This window comes from Schistocerca americana, chromosome 8 (genome assembly GCF_021461395.2).
Source record: "Schistocerca americana isolate TAMUIC-IGC-003095 chromosome 8, iqSchAmer2.1, whole genome shotgun sequence".
NCBI lineage: Eukaryota > Metazoa > Arthropoda > Insecta > Orthoptera > Acrididae > Schistocerca > Schistocerca americana.
The window spans coordinates 100,870,349-100,884,047 of NC_060126.1; the positions used below are offsets into that span (position 1 = coordinate 100,870,349).

At 45.2% G+C, this 13,699-nt stretch overlaps 1 protein-coding gene across 1 annotated transcript in view; it reads left to right on the forward strand.

The window, feature by feature from the left end:
- The window catches only part of LOC124545283 (ataxin-2), a 136,276-nt gene that overhangs the window by 33,950 nt on the left and 88,627 nt on the right, over positions 1-13,699 (forward strand). The window contains exon 7 of the mRNA XM_047124166.1: positions 12,244-12,521. Within this exon, the coding sequence (XP_046980122.1) occupies positions 12,244-12,521 (278 nt within the window). The remainder of the gene's footprint in view (positions 1-12,243; positions 12,522-13,699) is intronic.

Genomic DNA, 13,699 nt, shown 5'->3' on the forward strand with positions numbered 1-13,699 from the left:
TTACTTTGTCCATCCATGTCATGAAAGGTATTCTGCAGAAATCCTAGACTTCCGTGTTTTTTGATTTGAAAAAGGCCTACGACGTCTGCTGGAGAACTGGTATCCTCTGTACTCTATACGTGGGGCTTCTACGGGCACCTGCCCTGTTTACTATGGGCATTTTTACAAGAATGAGTTTTCAAGGTGCATGTGGGTTCTGCCTTGTTGAACACCTTTATCCAGGAAAATGGTGTGCCTCAGGGTTCCGTCGTGAGCTTCGCCCTGTTTGCTATCGTCATTAACCCTATAATGGCCGGTCTCCCACCAGGCATCTCTGGCTTCCTTTTTGTTGATGATTTTGCCATCTATTGCAGTTCTCCACCGACATGTTTCACTGAGTGGCGTCTTCACCACTGTCTTGATCATCTTTACTCCTGGAGCATGGACAATGGCTTTTGCTTTTCCACTGAGAAAACCGTCTGTATGAATTTCTGGCGGTGCAAATGGTTTCTCCCGCCATCTTTCCATCTTGGGCCTGTTGCCCTTCTATTTGTTGAAACTATGAAATTACTGGGGCTCATGTTCGATAGGAAACTCTCTTGGTCCTCCCATGTCTTACTTGGCAGGCCGCTGTACGCAGTTCCTCAATGTCCTACGTGTCGTCAATGGTTTTTCCTGGGGTGCCGATTGAACCACCCTCCTCTGTTTGTACCGGTCCCTTGTCCGTTCGAAACTCGAGTATGGGTGCTTTATTTATGCGTCTGCACGCCCATCCCTCTTACACCATGTTAACCCTGTCCACCGTCGTGGCATCCATTTTGCCACAGGTGCCTTTTACACTAGCCCAGTTGAGAGTCTGTATGCTAAAGCTGCTGAACTACCACTATGCTATCGCTGTGACTTTCTCCTCAGCAGGTATGCATGCCGTTTGTCTGCCATGCGTGGCCACCCTTCCTATACCTCCTTTTTTGATGATTCCTTAGATCGCCAGTGTTGTGGACTGGCAAGACAGCCAATCCACAATGACGGGTAGCCGAAAGGCACGCGTTTAACTCACGCAGGCTGGCGTGAGGTCTGGAACAGGTAAAGTAATTATACTATCAGGAAAAGTACGTAGCTGCTGGAATACTTAACTTTAATCCATAATTGGTGAACATCGGTCTGACGGTACATGCATCACAAGATAAATAGCAAATGATAATGGCGCCTTGCTAGGTCGTAGCAATTGACGTAGCTGAAGGCTATGCTAACTATCGTCTTGGCAAATGAGAGTGTAATTTGTCAGTGAACCATCTCTAGCAAAGTCGGCTGTACAACTGGGGCGAGTGCTAGGAAGTCTCTCTAGACCTCCCGGCGCTCGGTCTGCAATCACTGATAGTGGCGACACGCGGGTCCGACGAATACTACCGGACCGCGGCCGATTTAAAGGCTACCACCTAGCAAGTGTGGTGTCTGGCGGTGATACCACAGCCAGTATGGATCTCGTCCCTCTTCTTTTACCTCCTGGAGTCTGCTTTCGCCACTTGGTACAGCGGCTTAACTTCACACTACCTTCGACTTTCCCAGTGGGTGTGAACCCTTCACCATCTTGGCTTCATGAAGCGACCATGTTAACCTTGGCCTTCATTCGCTTCCTAAGGGCACTACTCCAGCCTCGGTCTATCGCCTTCAGTTTCATGACCTTCGCATGGAATGTCGCTATAATACCTTTGTATACACTGATGGCTCTCGGACGGACCGTGGGGTCGGGTATGCCTTAGTCATTGGCACCTGTGTCTTTCAATATCGGCTTCCGGCACACTCCTCGGTATTTACAGCCGAGCTTTTCGCCTTGTATCAGGCCACAGAGTACGTCCGGTGACACAGCCTTCCCAATTGTGTCCTCTACTTAGACTCACTCAGCACCCTCCAAAGTCTCTGTGTGCTGTACACTGCTCATCCCTTAGTGCAGCGGGTCCAGGAAAACTTTCACATGCTCACTCTTGGTGCAGCCAGTGTGATGTTTCTGTGGGTTCCTGGCCGTGCCAGGCTGGCAGGAAATGAGGCTGCTGATGCTGCTGCCAAGGCTGCAGTCCTCATACCTCAGCTCGCGAGTACCTATATTCCCTCAGTTGATCTCTGCACTGCTGTTTGTCAGGAGGTGGTGTCCCTTTGGCATCGCCAATGGGAATAAGGTTCAGCTTCTTAAGCCTCTCCCAGTACCTTTGACAACCTCCTCTCGGCCTTCCCGCCAGGAGGAGATTATTTTAACTTGGCTGTGTATTGTGCACTGCCTTTTCAGCCATCATAATTTGCTAAGTGGTGCTACCCCTCCACTTCATATACACTCCTGGAAATTGAAATAAGAACACCGTGAATTCATTGTCCCAGGAAGGGGAAACTTTATTGACACATTCCTGGGGTCAGATACATCACATGATCACACTGACAGAACCACAGGCACATAGACACAGGCAACAGAGCATGCACAATGTCGGCACTAGTACAGTGTATATCCACCTTTCGCAGCAATGCAGGCTGCTATTCTCCCATGGAGACGATCGTAGAGATGCTGGATGTAGTCCTGTGGAACGGCTTGCCATGCCATTTCCACCTGGCGCCTCAGTTGGACCAGCGTTCGTGCTGGACGTGCAGACCGCGTGAGACGACGCTTCGTCCAGTCCCAAACATGCTCAATGGGGGACAGATCCGGAGATCTTGCTGGCCAGGGTAGTTGACTTACACCTTCTAGAGCACGTTGGGTGGCACGGGATACATGCGGACGTGCATTGTCCTGTTGGAACAGCAAGTTTCCTTGCCGGTCTAGGAATGGTAGAACGATGGGTTCGATGACGGTTTGGATGTACCGTGCACTATTCAGTGTCCCCTCGACGATCACCAGTGGTGTACGGCCAGTGTAGGAGATCGCTCCCCACACCATGATGCCGGGTGTTGGCCCTGTGTGCCTCGGTCGTATGCAGTCCTGATTGTGGCGCTCACTTGCACGGCGCCAAACACGCATACGACCATCATTGGCACCAAGGCAGAAGCGACTCTCATCGCTGAAGACGACACATCTCCATTCGTCCCTCCATTCACGCCTGTCGCGACACCACTGGACGCGGGCTGCACGATGTTGGGGCGTGAGCGGAAGACGGCCTAACGGTGTGCGGGACCGTAGCTCAGCTTCATGGAGACGGTTGCGAATGGTCCTCGCCGATACCCCAGGAGCAACAGTGTCCCTAATTTGCTGGGAAGTGGCGGTGCGGTCCCCTACGGCACTCCGTAGGATCTTACGGTCTTGGCGTGCATCCGTGCGTCGCTGCGGTCCGGTCCCAGGTCGACGGGCACGTGCACCTTCCGCCGACCACTGGCGACAACATCGATGTACTGTGGAGACCTCACGCCCCACGTGTTGAGCAATTCGGCGGTACGTCCACCCGGCCTCCCGCATGCACACTATACGCCCTCGCTCAAAGTCCGTCAACTGCACATACGGTTCATGTCCACGCTGTCGCGGCATGCTACCAGTGTTAAAGACTGCGATGGAGCTCCGTATGCCACGGCAAACTGGCTGACACTGACGGCGGTGGTGCACAAATGCTGCGCAGCTAGCGCCATTCAACGGCCAACACCGCGGTTCCTGGTGTGTCCGCTGTGCCGTGCGTGTGATCATTGCTTGTACAGCCCTCTCGCAGTGTCCGGAGCAAGTATGGTGGGTCTGACACACCGGTGTCAATGTGTTCCTTTTTCCATTTCCAGGAGTGTATATTGCACTCAAATATTGTGTGTCCACCACTACCTGCTGGACTGCCATTTTTTTAACCATTTACATTCCAGCTTGGGTTTATCTGATTTATCAGCTGTTTAGTGAATGACGTGCCAGCTGTCAACCGTTTTTTACTTTTTATCCATGGACGCAATGTGGCTAAGGCCAGTTAACTTTTAGTTTTGGACCTTCGTTTCTGTATGGTGTCTGTTTCAGTCCTTTTGCCACATGCCTGTTTTTAGCTATCTTCTGTCAACTGGGATTGACGTATAGTCATTTAACTCCTCTCTGTGTTCGTGTTCTGTAGTTCTGACTTGGGCTCGTATGACCCCAGTTGTTTTTTGCACCCTAAAGCAAAACCAAACAAACAAACCAAACATCCTGAATCCCTCTGACATTGAGTGCAACACAGCAGACTTCCTCCAGCTTTTTGGGCAACTATGTCACCCCTTTCTGCAGCTTGGTGACTTTAATGTGCACAGTCCCCTTTGGTGTTCTTTCAGAACCTGTCAGAGAGGTGCCATCTTGGCTGACTTTAATTGACTTAACCTTATCTTCCTTAACACGGGAGCACCCACATTCCTTGCGATCTCCATGCACAGCTATTCCCCTTTGGACCTCTCCTTCTGCACACTGGCCATCCTGCCCATTGTCTCGAGTGATCTGTTCTCTCTGACATATACTCTAACAACCATTTCCTGTGTGCTATCTGTTTGCTGACTCCTACCTCATCTAGGTGTGCACCTAAATGGCAGCTGTCTATGGCCGAATGGAGGCTTTACTCCTCCCTGGCAACCTTCAACTAACATTTCCCTAGTTGTGATTACCAACTAAACTACCTTCCCAATGTTATCCTTACCACCTCAGAACATTCTATTCCTTGCTCTTCATCTTTACCTCATAGTGTCGTGGTCCCTTGGTGGATTTGAGGTATGCCACAATGCAATTCGTGTGTGGAGATGTGCTTTCCAATTTTTTAACTGTCATCTTACGATACAAACTGCATTTGTTATAAACAGTTGTCATCACATTCTTCAGCAGAAAAGCTAATTTACTAGTTGTTTTAACAGTTCCACTTCCACTTCCTCTTCTGTTCTGTGGGCTAACCTCCAAGACACTCTGGGGCCTAGGTCCATTCCCCAATTTCCGGCATGACCATAGCAGATGGTCATAGTGGACACTATTGCTGTCTCCAACTGCTTGGGCCCCTATTTCGTGGAGATTTCCAGCTCCACCCACTATCACCTTGCCTTCCTCCATAGGAAACAAGTAGAGGCAGTTCAGGTGATACTCTTCTCTTAGAATCATGGGTGATACAATGGCGCCTTTACTATGAGGGAACGAGATCATGCTCTCACTTCATCCTGATCCTCCATCCCAGGGCCAGATGATGTTCACAATTTACTAAAGACTGCACAATATGAATTTCAAATGCACCGTTCTGCAGTTGACTGTCTTGTCACTTCGTCAGTCCATGTCATTAATGCATTTTTGCAGCAATACCAGACTGGTCATGTTTTTTTGATTTGTTGAAAGCCTGTAATACCTGCTGGAGGACTGGTATCCTCAGTACACTCTACTTGTGGGGCTTCTGAAGCTGCATGCTCCTTCAGGAATTTTTGAAAGACAGCATTTTGAAGATACATGTGGGATCTTTCTTGTAGCACACCTTTAGCCTGGAAAAATATGTGCCACAGGGTTCTGTACAGAGCGTTGTTCTCTTTGCTATTGCAATTAACCCTATAATGGTCTGTCTTCAACCGCGCATCTCGGGCTCACTTTTCATTGACTATTTGGCCATTATTGCAGTTCTCCACAGATTTCTCTCATTGAGTGGCTTCTTCAGAATCTTTACTCCTGGAGTATCAACAGTAGCTTGTGCTTTTCCACTGACAAAACAGTTACTACGAATTTCAGGCACTGCAGTTGGTTTCTTTCACCATCTTTACATCTTGGACCCGTTGCTCTTCCGTTCATTGAAACTTTGAAATTTCTACGACTCGTGCTTGATAGGAAACTTTCTTAGTCCTCCCACATGTATTACCTGGTTGCCCACTGTAGCTGGTCCCTCAGTGTCATACGTGTCCTCAGCAGAACTTCCGAGCAGTGGATCGGACCACCCTCCTCCGTTTTTACTGGTCCCTTGTCCGATTAAAACTAGACTTTGGGTGTTTTGATTATGCATCTGCGCGTCCATCCATATTATGCCTCCTCAATACAATCTTGCATCGTGGGATATGTTTGGCCACTGGCACCATTTACACTAGGTCAGTTGAGAGTCTGTATGCAGAAGGGCGCCAAACTACTGCTGTCATACTGCCGTGATTTTCTCCTCAGTAGATACTGTTTGTCTGCCTGGCCACCCGTCCTATGGTGCCTCCTTCGATAACTCCTTTGATTGCCAGTATGAAGTGTGTCCCTCTTCCGTTACCTTCTGGAGATTGCTTTTGTCTATTGCTCTAGTGGCTAAACTTCATGCTGCCTACCACTTTCCCAATGTGTGTGAACTCTTCATCATATTGGTTTCATGTGCCAGCATTTGTTTACTGTGTACTTCACTCGCTTCCTAAGGACACTAGTCCAGACTCACTCTATTGCCATAAGTCTCTCGCCCTTCGCACAGAACTTCGCCATAGTACATTTGTGTACACTGATGCCTCTCGGGCCAGCCGTGGAGTTGGGTGTGCCTTCGTCATTGCCACTGACTCCTTTTGGTATCGGCCCCCTGAACACTGCTCAGTATTTACAGCGGAGCGCTTCGCTCTGTATCAGGCCATGCAGTAAAACTGGCGACACAGGTTTTTAAATTGTTCCCGACTCTCTGTACCCTTCAGAGCCTCTCCATGCTGTACGCTACCCATCCCTTAGTGCATGGGTCCAGGAATGCTTTTACTTGTTCACTGTCAATGGGGCTACTGTGATTCTCATGTGGGCTCCTGGTCACATTGGTCTGACAAGAAATGAGGCTGTTGACGCTGATGCCAAGGCTGCTGTCCTCGAACCATGCCTCGATAGTTGTTCCACTCCCTCCGATGATCTCTGCGTTGCCCTCTGTCAGCAGGTGATGTAACTTAGGCATCACCACTGGTCTTCCCTTCATGGGAACAAACTCTGGGGAATTAAATTTCTCCAAGTGGCTTGGCCGACCTCTTGCCCCAAGGAAATCATTTTAGCTAGGCAGTGTATTGGGCACTGCCTTTATAGACATCGCCATTTAAGTGGTGCTCCCCCACCACTTCATGGTCATTGGGGACTGTTGACAGTTCACCGTTTCCTGATGGAATGCTCTATTTTTAATCACTTATGTTCTTGTTTATGTTTGCCGCCTGAGCTATTGACCTTTATAGCAAATGACACGTGGGCTGTCGACCGCATTTTACTTTTTATACTTTTGGTGGAGGATATTGAATCTTTAGTTCAGGATCTCTGTTGTCTCTATGGAGTATTTTATGAACCTTTGTGCAAGTCCTTGTTTCTAGCTCTTTCCTTCCTTCGATTGGGCTTAATGTATGGTCGTTTATAACTTCTTTTCTCGTCTTTGTGTTCTGCTGTTATGATATGGGCATTTATGATCCTAGTTGTTTTTGTTTCCTAAAACAAAACAAAACTAAACTGTGAAAGGGCACAGATTTCCATCGGCTCTGGGACTGGTGCTGACAGGACAGGCCCTGCAGGAGCCAGGTGCGGCGATGGCTGTGGCGTCCAGGCAGGCATGCGTAGAATCTTAAAGTACAAAGCATGCGGCAGGCTCAAACAATTCACATGGATAAATTTCTTTGTGTGAAGTTGTACAATGGTGCCTTGCTCCCTTTGCCTCTGTCTGCCATACAATCTGTAAAAGACCGAATTTTTAGTTTGATACTTTGCCTATCTGGGCAGAAGCAAAGTGCCATAGCTCCGATCATAACTACTCCGCCGGCGATGGTCTGTTGCAGGGCTACGACTAGTAGGAAGACGAGAACAACAGAGCTTGATCCTGTGTGTGGGAAGTACAAAGTTTGTCCATCTATTGCTTATATGTCTGCACAAAGTGTTCATATTCATTGTTGGATTGGTGGAGCAGTGCACAGGTGATGGGGTTAATGCCTAAAGCATTGCAAAACTGTTCAAACTCGGCAGCAACAAAATTGAGTCCATTGTCAGTCACAGTCAACTCAGGCAATCCCTCAATGCAAAAGATCGACAACACGGCTTGGATTGTGGAACAAGCCATAGCAGAATGTGTAGGAACTGCAGAAGAAAATTTGCTGAAAGTGTCAGTGATGACTAGCTGATGTGTATTCCAGAAAGGGTTTGCGAAATCAAAGTGCAAATGTTGCCAGAGTACTTGTGGTTTGGGCCATTTGAAGAATTGCTGACATGGGGCTGTGACTGATGTTCAGCTCAGGTTTGGCACAGGGAAGTCAGTTGTTCAGTTCGTGCAGCCAGACCGTGCCAAGGGCAAGGGCAATGACATTGCGCCAACTGCTTTGTGCGGATGACACCCTGGATAGCAAACAGATTGAACTGCAATCTGTGAACACCCTGGCTATTAACAACATGTTCTAAAAACTCAAGTTCTATGTGAAAAAACACACATTTGTCTCTGTTACTTTTGAGATTAGCTGCAGACAACACTTGAAACAAAAGTGCGGAGGTTACTTATGTGTTGTTCAGTAGTGTGAGCTGAGACAACAATGTCATGAAAATAATTTGAGCAAAAAGGACTTTTGCAGTCAGCTGCTTCAGAAAACACTGAAATATGGCGTCTCTGGGGGCACTACCGAACAGCAATCTCAAAAATTTGAAGAGATCCGGATGAATGTTAGTGACAAAGACTTCTCAAGACTGCTCATAGAGAGAGATTTGCAAGTAAGCATAGCGCAAATCAATTCTGTAAAAGTATTGATTGGCACAGAATTTACCCATCAGTTTTTCCAGGTGCGGCAAGGGACAACTGTCAGTGGCGGTTTGAGGATTGTGTGTTTTTTTTAAATAATCAGTGCGCCATCGGACTCAGCCGGCTAGCTTGTTTAGAGTGACAAGAGGGGGTACCCATTGACTGTCGGTAATGGATGCTACGACCCCACTATCTTGCAAAGTACTAAGTTACTGAGCCATCATATTCTCGAAGAGTATGAGGAACAGTACAAGTTCTAACAAAAGATGTCTATGCATTTTCCTTCATTGTGACATGGGCAACAAAATTATTGGCTTTACCTAAACCCTCCGAAAACAAATCTTGAAATTCTGTACATAACAGCAGCACTGTCCCAAGGATCACAGAAAGAAGCTGAAAGTATAGTATCCTGAATGCTTAACCCAACAAATATTAAGCGCCTAGGCCAAAAATATTATCATGACCTCAGGAGGAAACCACTGTAAATGTCACTACCTTCATCAAATTTCATAAAGTTGCAGGAAGTCTAAACATGCCTAAGACAGGAATGTCTTGCCGATTATTGAAGTTCCAGTTTCAACTTGCAAATATACCAATTTTCCAGCAATTTTGACCTCGTGCAGCACTGTGGATTGAGTTGGGATCATTTCCTGAACAGCTATTACACTGTTGTATTGCACTAATGACACTTTGGGCCTTTAAAACCACACTACACGCTGTTTGTGACTTGAAGAATTTTGTAACAGGCAGCTGCCACTTGTACCCTGCCCTCATAATACTTTGTAAGTGCCTGGAATAGGTCCACATATGGTACCATCTCAGGATGCGACTTGGGAAACAACTTTATGCACAACCTATAAACAGTTGTTCCTGCCATGTCCGAGAAATAAGAATGTTTGTCAGTACCTTGTATGTGATGCACTGTTATGTGTGCATTGAATTGTGCCAGGTACTCTGTCCAGTCTTCCCTCGTGTCTTCAAATTCAGGACATTGCAGCACATAGACAGTGGCGCTGCTGTTGGATCCAGCGTCTTGTGTGGAGTCATCTTCACCGTCATGAAGCGATTCATCAGTTGAGCAGTTGTCCCATTTGTTGACTCTCAAACTGAACAAACTGAGTTAGATCAACTGCAGGTGATGCAGCAGGTGATTATGGCGAGATAACCATGTAACCAAGCAGTACATGAAACAAGCACAGAGAAAGCAAAAAGAGGGGTGCAAAAGCAGCAGCCTCAGAACCTCGAACATAAAGACCACAAGCAAGACAAACACTGGGGACACAAAAAGAACAGGGAGAAGTAAACCAGACTTGACGATGGCCTCATGTAGATACCAGTGCTTGTCGCCAGGTATGTTGTTACTACTTTGTACACAATACTAAGGAGAGGTTGGCTACAGAGTGGTGCAGCAGCTGTTGTCATAGAAAAGCCGGATAAGAGCAGAAATGATTAGCGAACAAGTACAGAAAACAGAAGATTGTATTTCTCCAAATGTGCAAAGATTCAGTACAAATTATGCAGAAAAAAATAGTCCAGCTTGTACAGTAGCTCCAGTGAGGAGGCTCTCTGAATGAAAGCATGAACGATAGTGTGAGAGCCATTACTAGACTATGTTGGCGTAGCATCACGAAGCGAAAAGGATACAAGTGAGTGGGATCTGTGGCGGTCGCTGACTGTCCTGTATTGCAGTGGTTGAGGGCACTCATAGTCCAGACCCATTGAAGCCATGGCACCATTGGGTCTGCTGCATCCCACATGACTGCTACAGGCATCTGAAGGAAACTTACTATTCTGTTGCCAACTTTGAGATGCCTGGGGTTGGTATCGAAACATGATAGCACACAGCCAGTGGACCAATTGGTTATCAGAAATCTAAATTGACTTTACAGAAGACAACTGTTGAGGATGTTTTAACAGAAGATGAAACTGAAAGCATTGAGGCTCACCACCAAAAATTGAATTTAGACTGCTCTTACATGGTGGCAGAAGCAAGGAATTTGCTGAAGACAGCCACAGTCAAAAAAGGTTGGAATAAATTGAGTGACTCCACCAAAGATAGGTAAAGAAAGCCAAAAATGAAAAGAATAGGTTTGAAAAGGGAGATAAAGAAAGAGAAGCAGAGTGTGATGAAAAGGGAGATGAAGAAAGAGAAGCAGCAGATGAAGAAGTGTCACTTGAGGACCTAAGAAAGATCCTTTTGAAAATATGTGGACATTCCAGTTGTGGTGCAGAGGATATAGACAAGAGGCTTACTTGTGATCTTCGGACACTAAATTCAAAATTCTCAGTGACGATATCATTCAGATTATGAGAGAAGAAACTAATGGCCAGGAGGATGACGTAGTCATTGAACCAGATGTAGGGCCATCAACTGGTGTATAAACGACAATTTCCTGGAAATTGTTTGGCACTGTCATAAGAATCTACATTATATCAGTCTTCCCCAGTATTGTAACAGTATTGTGCTTATTTCCAAAGCTGCCACAGTGCTCTTTCCAGTAATTAACAACGGTTCACTATTCTTTCTGAAAGTATCTTTTCACCAAGCATATTAATTTCCAAGTGCGGACCTTCTTTCTTCTTAACCTGAATTTCACTTAATATGGTCAGTGTGCTATGCTCACCACACCTGACATACATTAGTATCAAATAGAATTGAATGCACACTAAAAAGCAGATTACCGTAAACTACTTTTAAACAAAACAACAAGTGACAGTGCCTGTTCTAGTAAATGTGCCCTTTATTTAACACCCTTACATGATATTAAGCTTGGCAACATGATTCGTGCTGCCTGATCAAGCACCTCCATCTTTGGCTCGCTACTTTTGGTCGCAGGTAGTCAGACAATGCTGCTGAGCTGTCTTCATTAAATACTTATCAGTGAGGCTGTAATATAAAATCCTAGTTGTATTCTCAAAGCTGTTCAGAAAACTGAAATTTAAAGCCAGCTTCCAGAATTTCATTACACTCTAGTGATAGCAAAGATACTGATAAAGTGCTCTTTGAAAATAAAATTTTGTTTTGATAGTTTTGGAAGTACAATATAAACTGCAGTGAAAATAGAAGTAGCCCGTAATTAGTGAAAGTAAGCTTTAGAACTGCGTAACATGGAAAACAAGAAACTGCAGAATTTATTTTGAATGTGCTATCGGTTTCATTTTAGCTGAAAAGTCATTTTTACTGCAATTCATTTTTAAGTCCTATTAGCTATTCCTGTAAATGCTTTGAAATTATTCATTGAAAGAAATATTGAATAAATGTAAAAAATCATAGTAGAAAAATTAAAATTTTGCTGTATTTGTTTTTGAAGTGGATTCACTGAGCAGTAAACTGTCTTACCATTATGAGAGGAAAATTCGTAACCTTGGCTTTGCCTACTGTTTTGGCTGGTATTTCATTGACTTGAGGTTTGTGTAGTAGACTTTGTCATAATTCCTGTTGGACAGCATGACATTCACAGAAATACATCCTTCATACTCGTTGTGGATTTGTCAATCAGCATGACCAGCCTGATACTATTTGAGAATCCTCATTTTCCATCTGCTGCCCTGTGACTTCTCTTTGACAGACATAGTCATTTGAGAAACTGACATGATATGAAGAACTCCTGTGTTTTAGCTAAATGATATTTTACAGGCACTCGAGCTTTCACAAATGTGGAATCTCAGGGACATCATCAGGGACCCACAAAGCAACACCCAGTGGCTATAACGCCATCATCTGTTCCGCCAGCACCGTTTCCGAGTGCAGGAGCAGGGACAAGTGTGCCTCCACAGGGTCAACCTCCACAACAGGCTCCGTTAGCCACAGTTCACCAAGCACAGAGCCCTTTACCTGCCTCGCCATCTCCAGTCCGGTCTCCTGCAAACGATGGGGTTGGAATTGTCCCATCTGTGACCGCTCCAACCACAAAGGTAATGACTTAGGCAATTGTAATTTTTTCCCACCATTTGTATGGAATATTTTTGCAGTTGAATGTGCAATTACTTGAGTTTTTTATGTCTTAATAGTATGACGTTTCTAGTGCAGTAAAAGGAATTTGTATGTACTATTGACTTGACGACATAGATTCCATGATGTTACATAAGGACAAATTTGACACTAAATGTTAATTTTAGTTTGTGGGTAGATGGAGATTTTTAGATTTTTTAGTCTTTTCTTTTCACTGATTCAGCAGTTCTCAATGGAGCAAGTTGCTCTGTGGTTCCACTGTCTTTATATTATTGTTATTGTTTTAGAGGATAAATTGTATTGCTGTTCTGTTGGGTAAAATAGTGTAGTTCTGTGAAGAGTGTGTGCTGAAATATGCATATTTCCAATAGTTAAAATTATTACATTTTAATTTCAGTGTTGTAAGAAATCGGTATAATGACAATGTATTTAGAAATAGTATACTATCAAATCTTACATCAAGGGATATGGTAGTTCTGTGTAGCAGGTGGTAGTATGTCATTGAGCATGTCTGTAGAATAAATTGAATTCGAAGCAGCATTGAAGAATATGGTATGAATAAACAGTTGAGAAATGTGGAAGAGCAATATGTTTGATACACACTGATGAGCCGAAACAGTATTGAACTTGTTATGGTGACACTGCAGACATGTGACATGATAAGGAAAGTATATATGCAGAGCAGAGGCAAATGGGAATCATTTTAGCAAGTGTAGTGGCCGCAAATGGGGCATCCACTGACATAAGCGACTTTGACAAAGGACAATCATTGTGGCCCACAAGGAAGATTTTTTGTTAGTTTGCTAATCGTGAGGTTGAGGAAAACTGTTGTAATGACAGTGAAACCATGAGTACGATTTGTTGGGTGTCCATGCCTCATCACAGAAATGGTCAGAGGCTTGTCCAGTCTGTAAAGTAAGACAGGCAGCAGTCTGTGACAGATAACAAGAGTATAATGCTGGTGCAACCACAGGTGTTTCAGGGCACAGTGTTCAGCACACATTGTTGACCTTGGAGCTCAGCACCAGATAACCCATATTTGTTCCCGTATTGACACAACATTGTCAGTTAAAATTGGAGTGGGCACAGGATCATTGAGATTGGACCGTGAATCGATGGAAATGTCACCTGGTTGAATCAT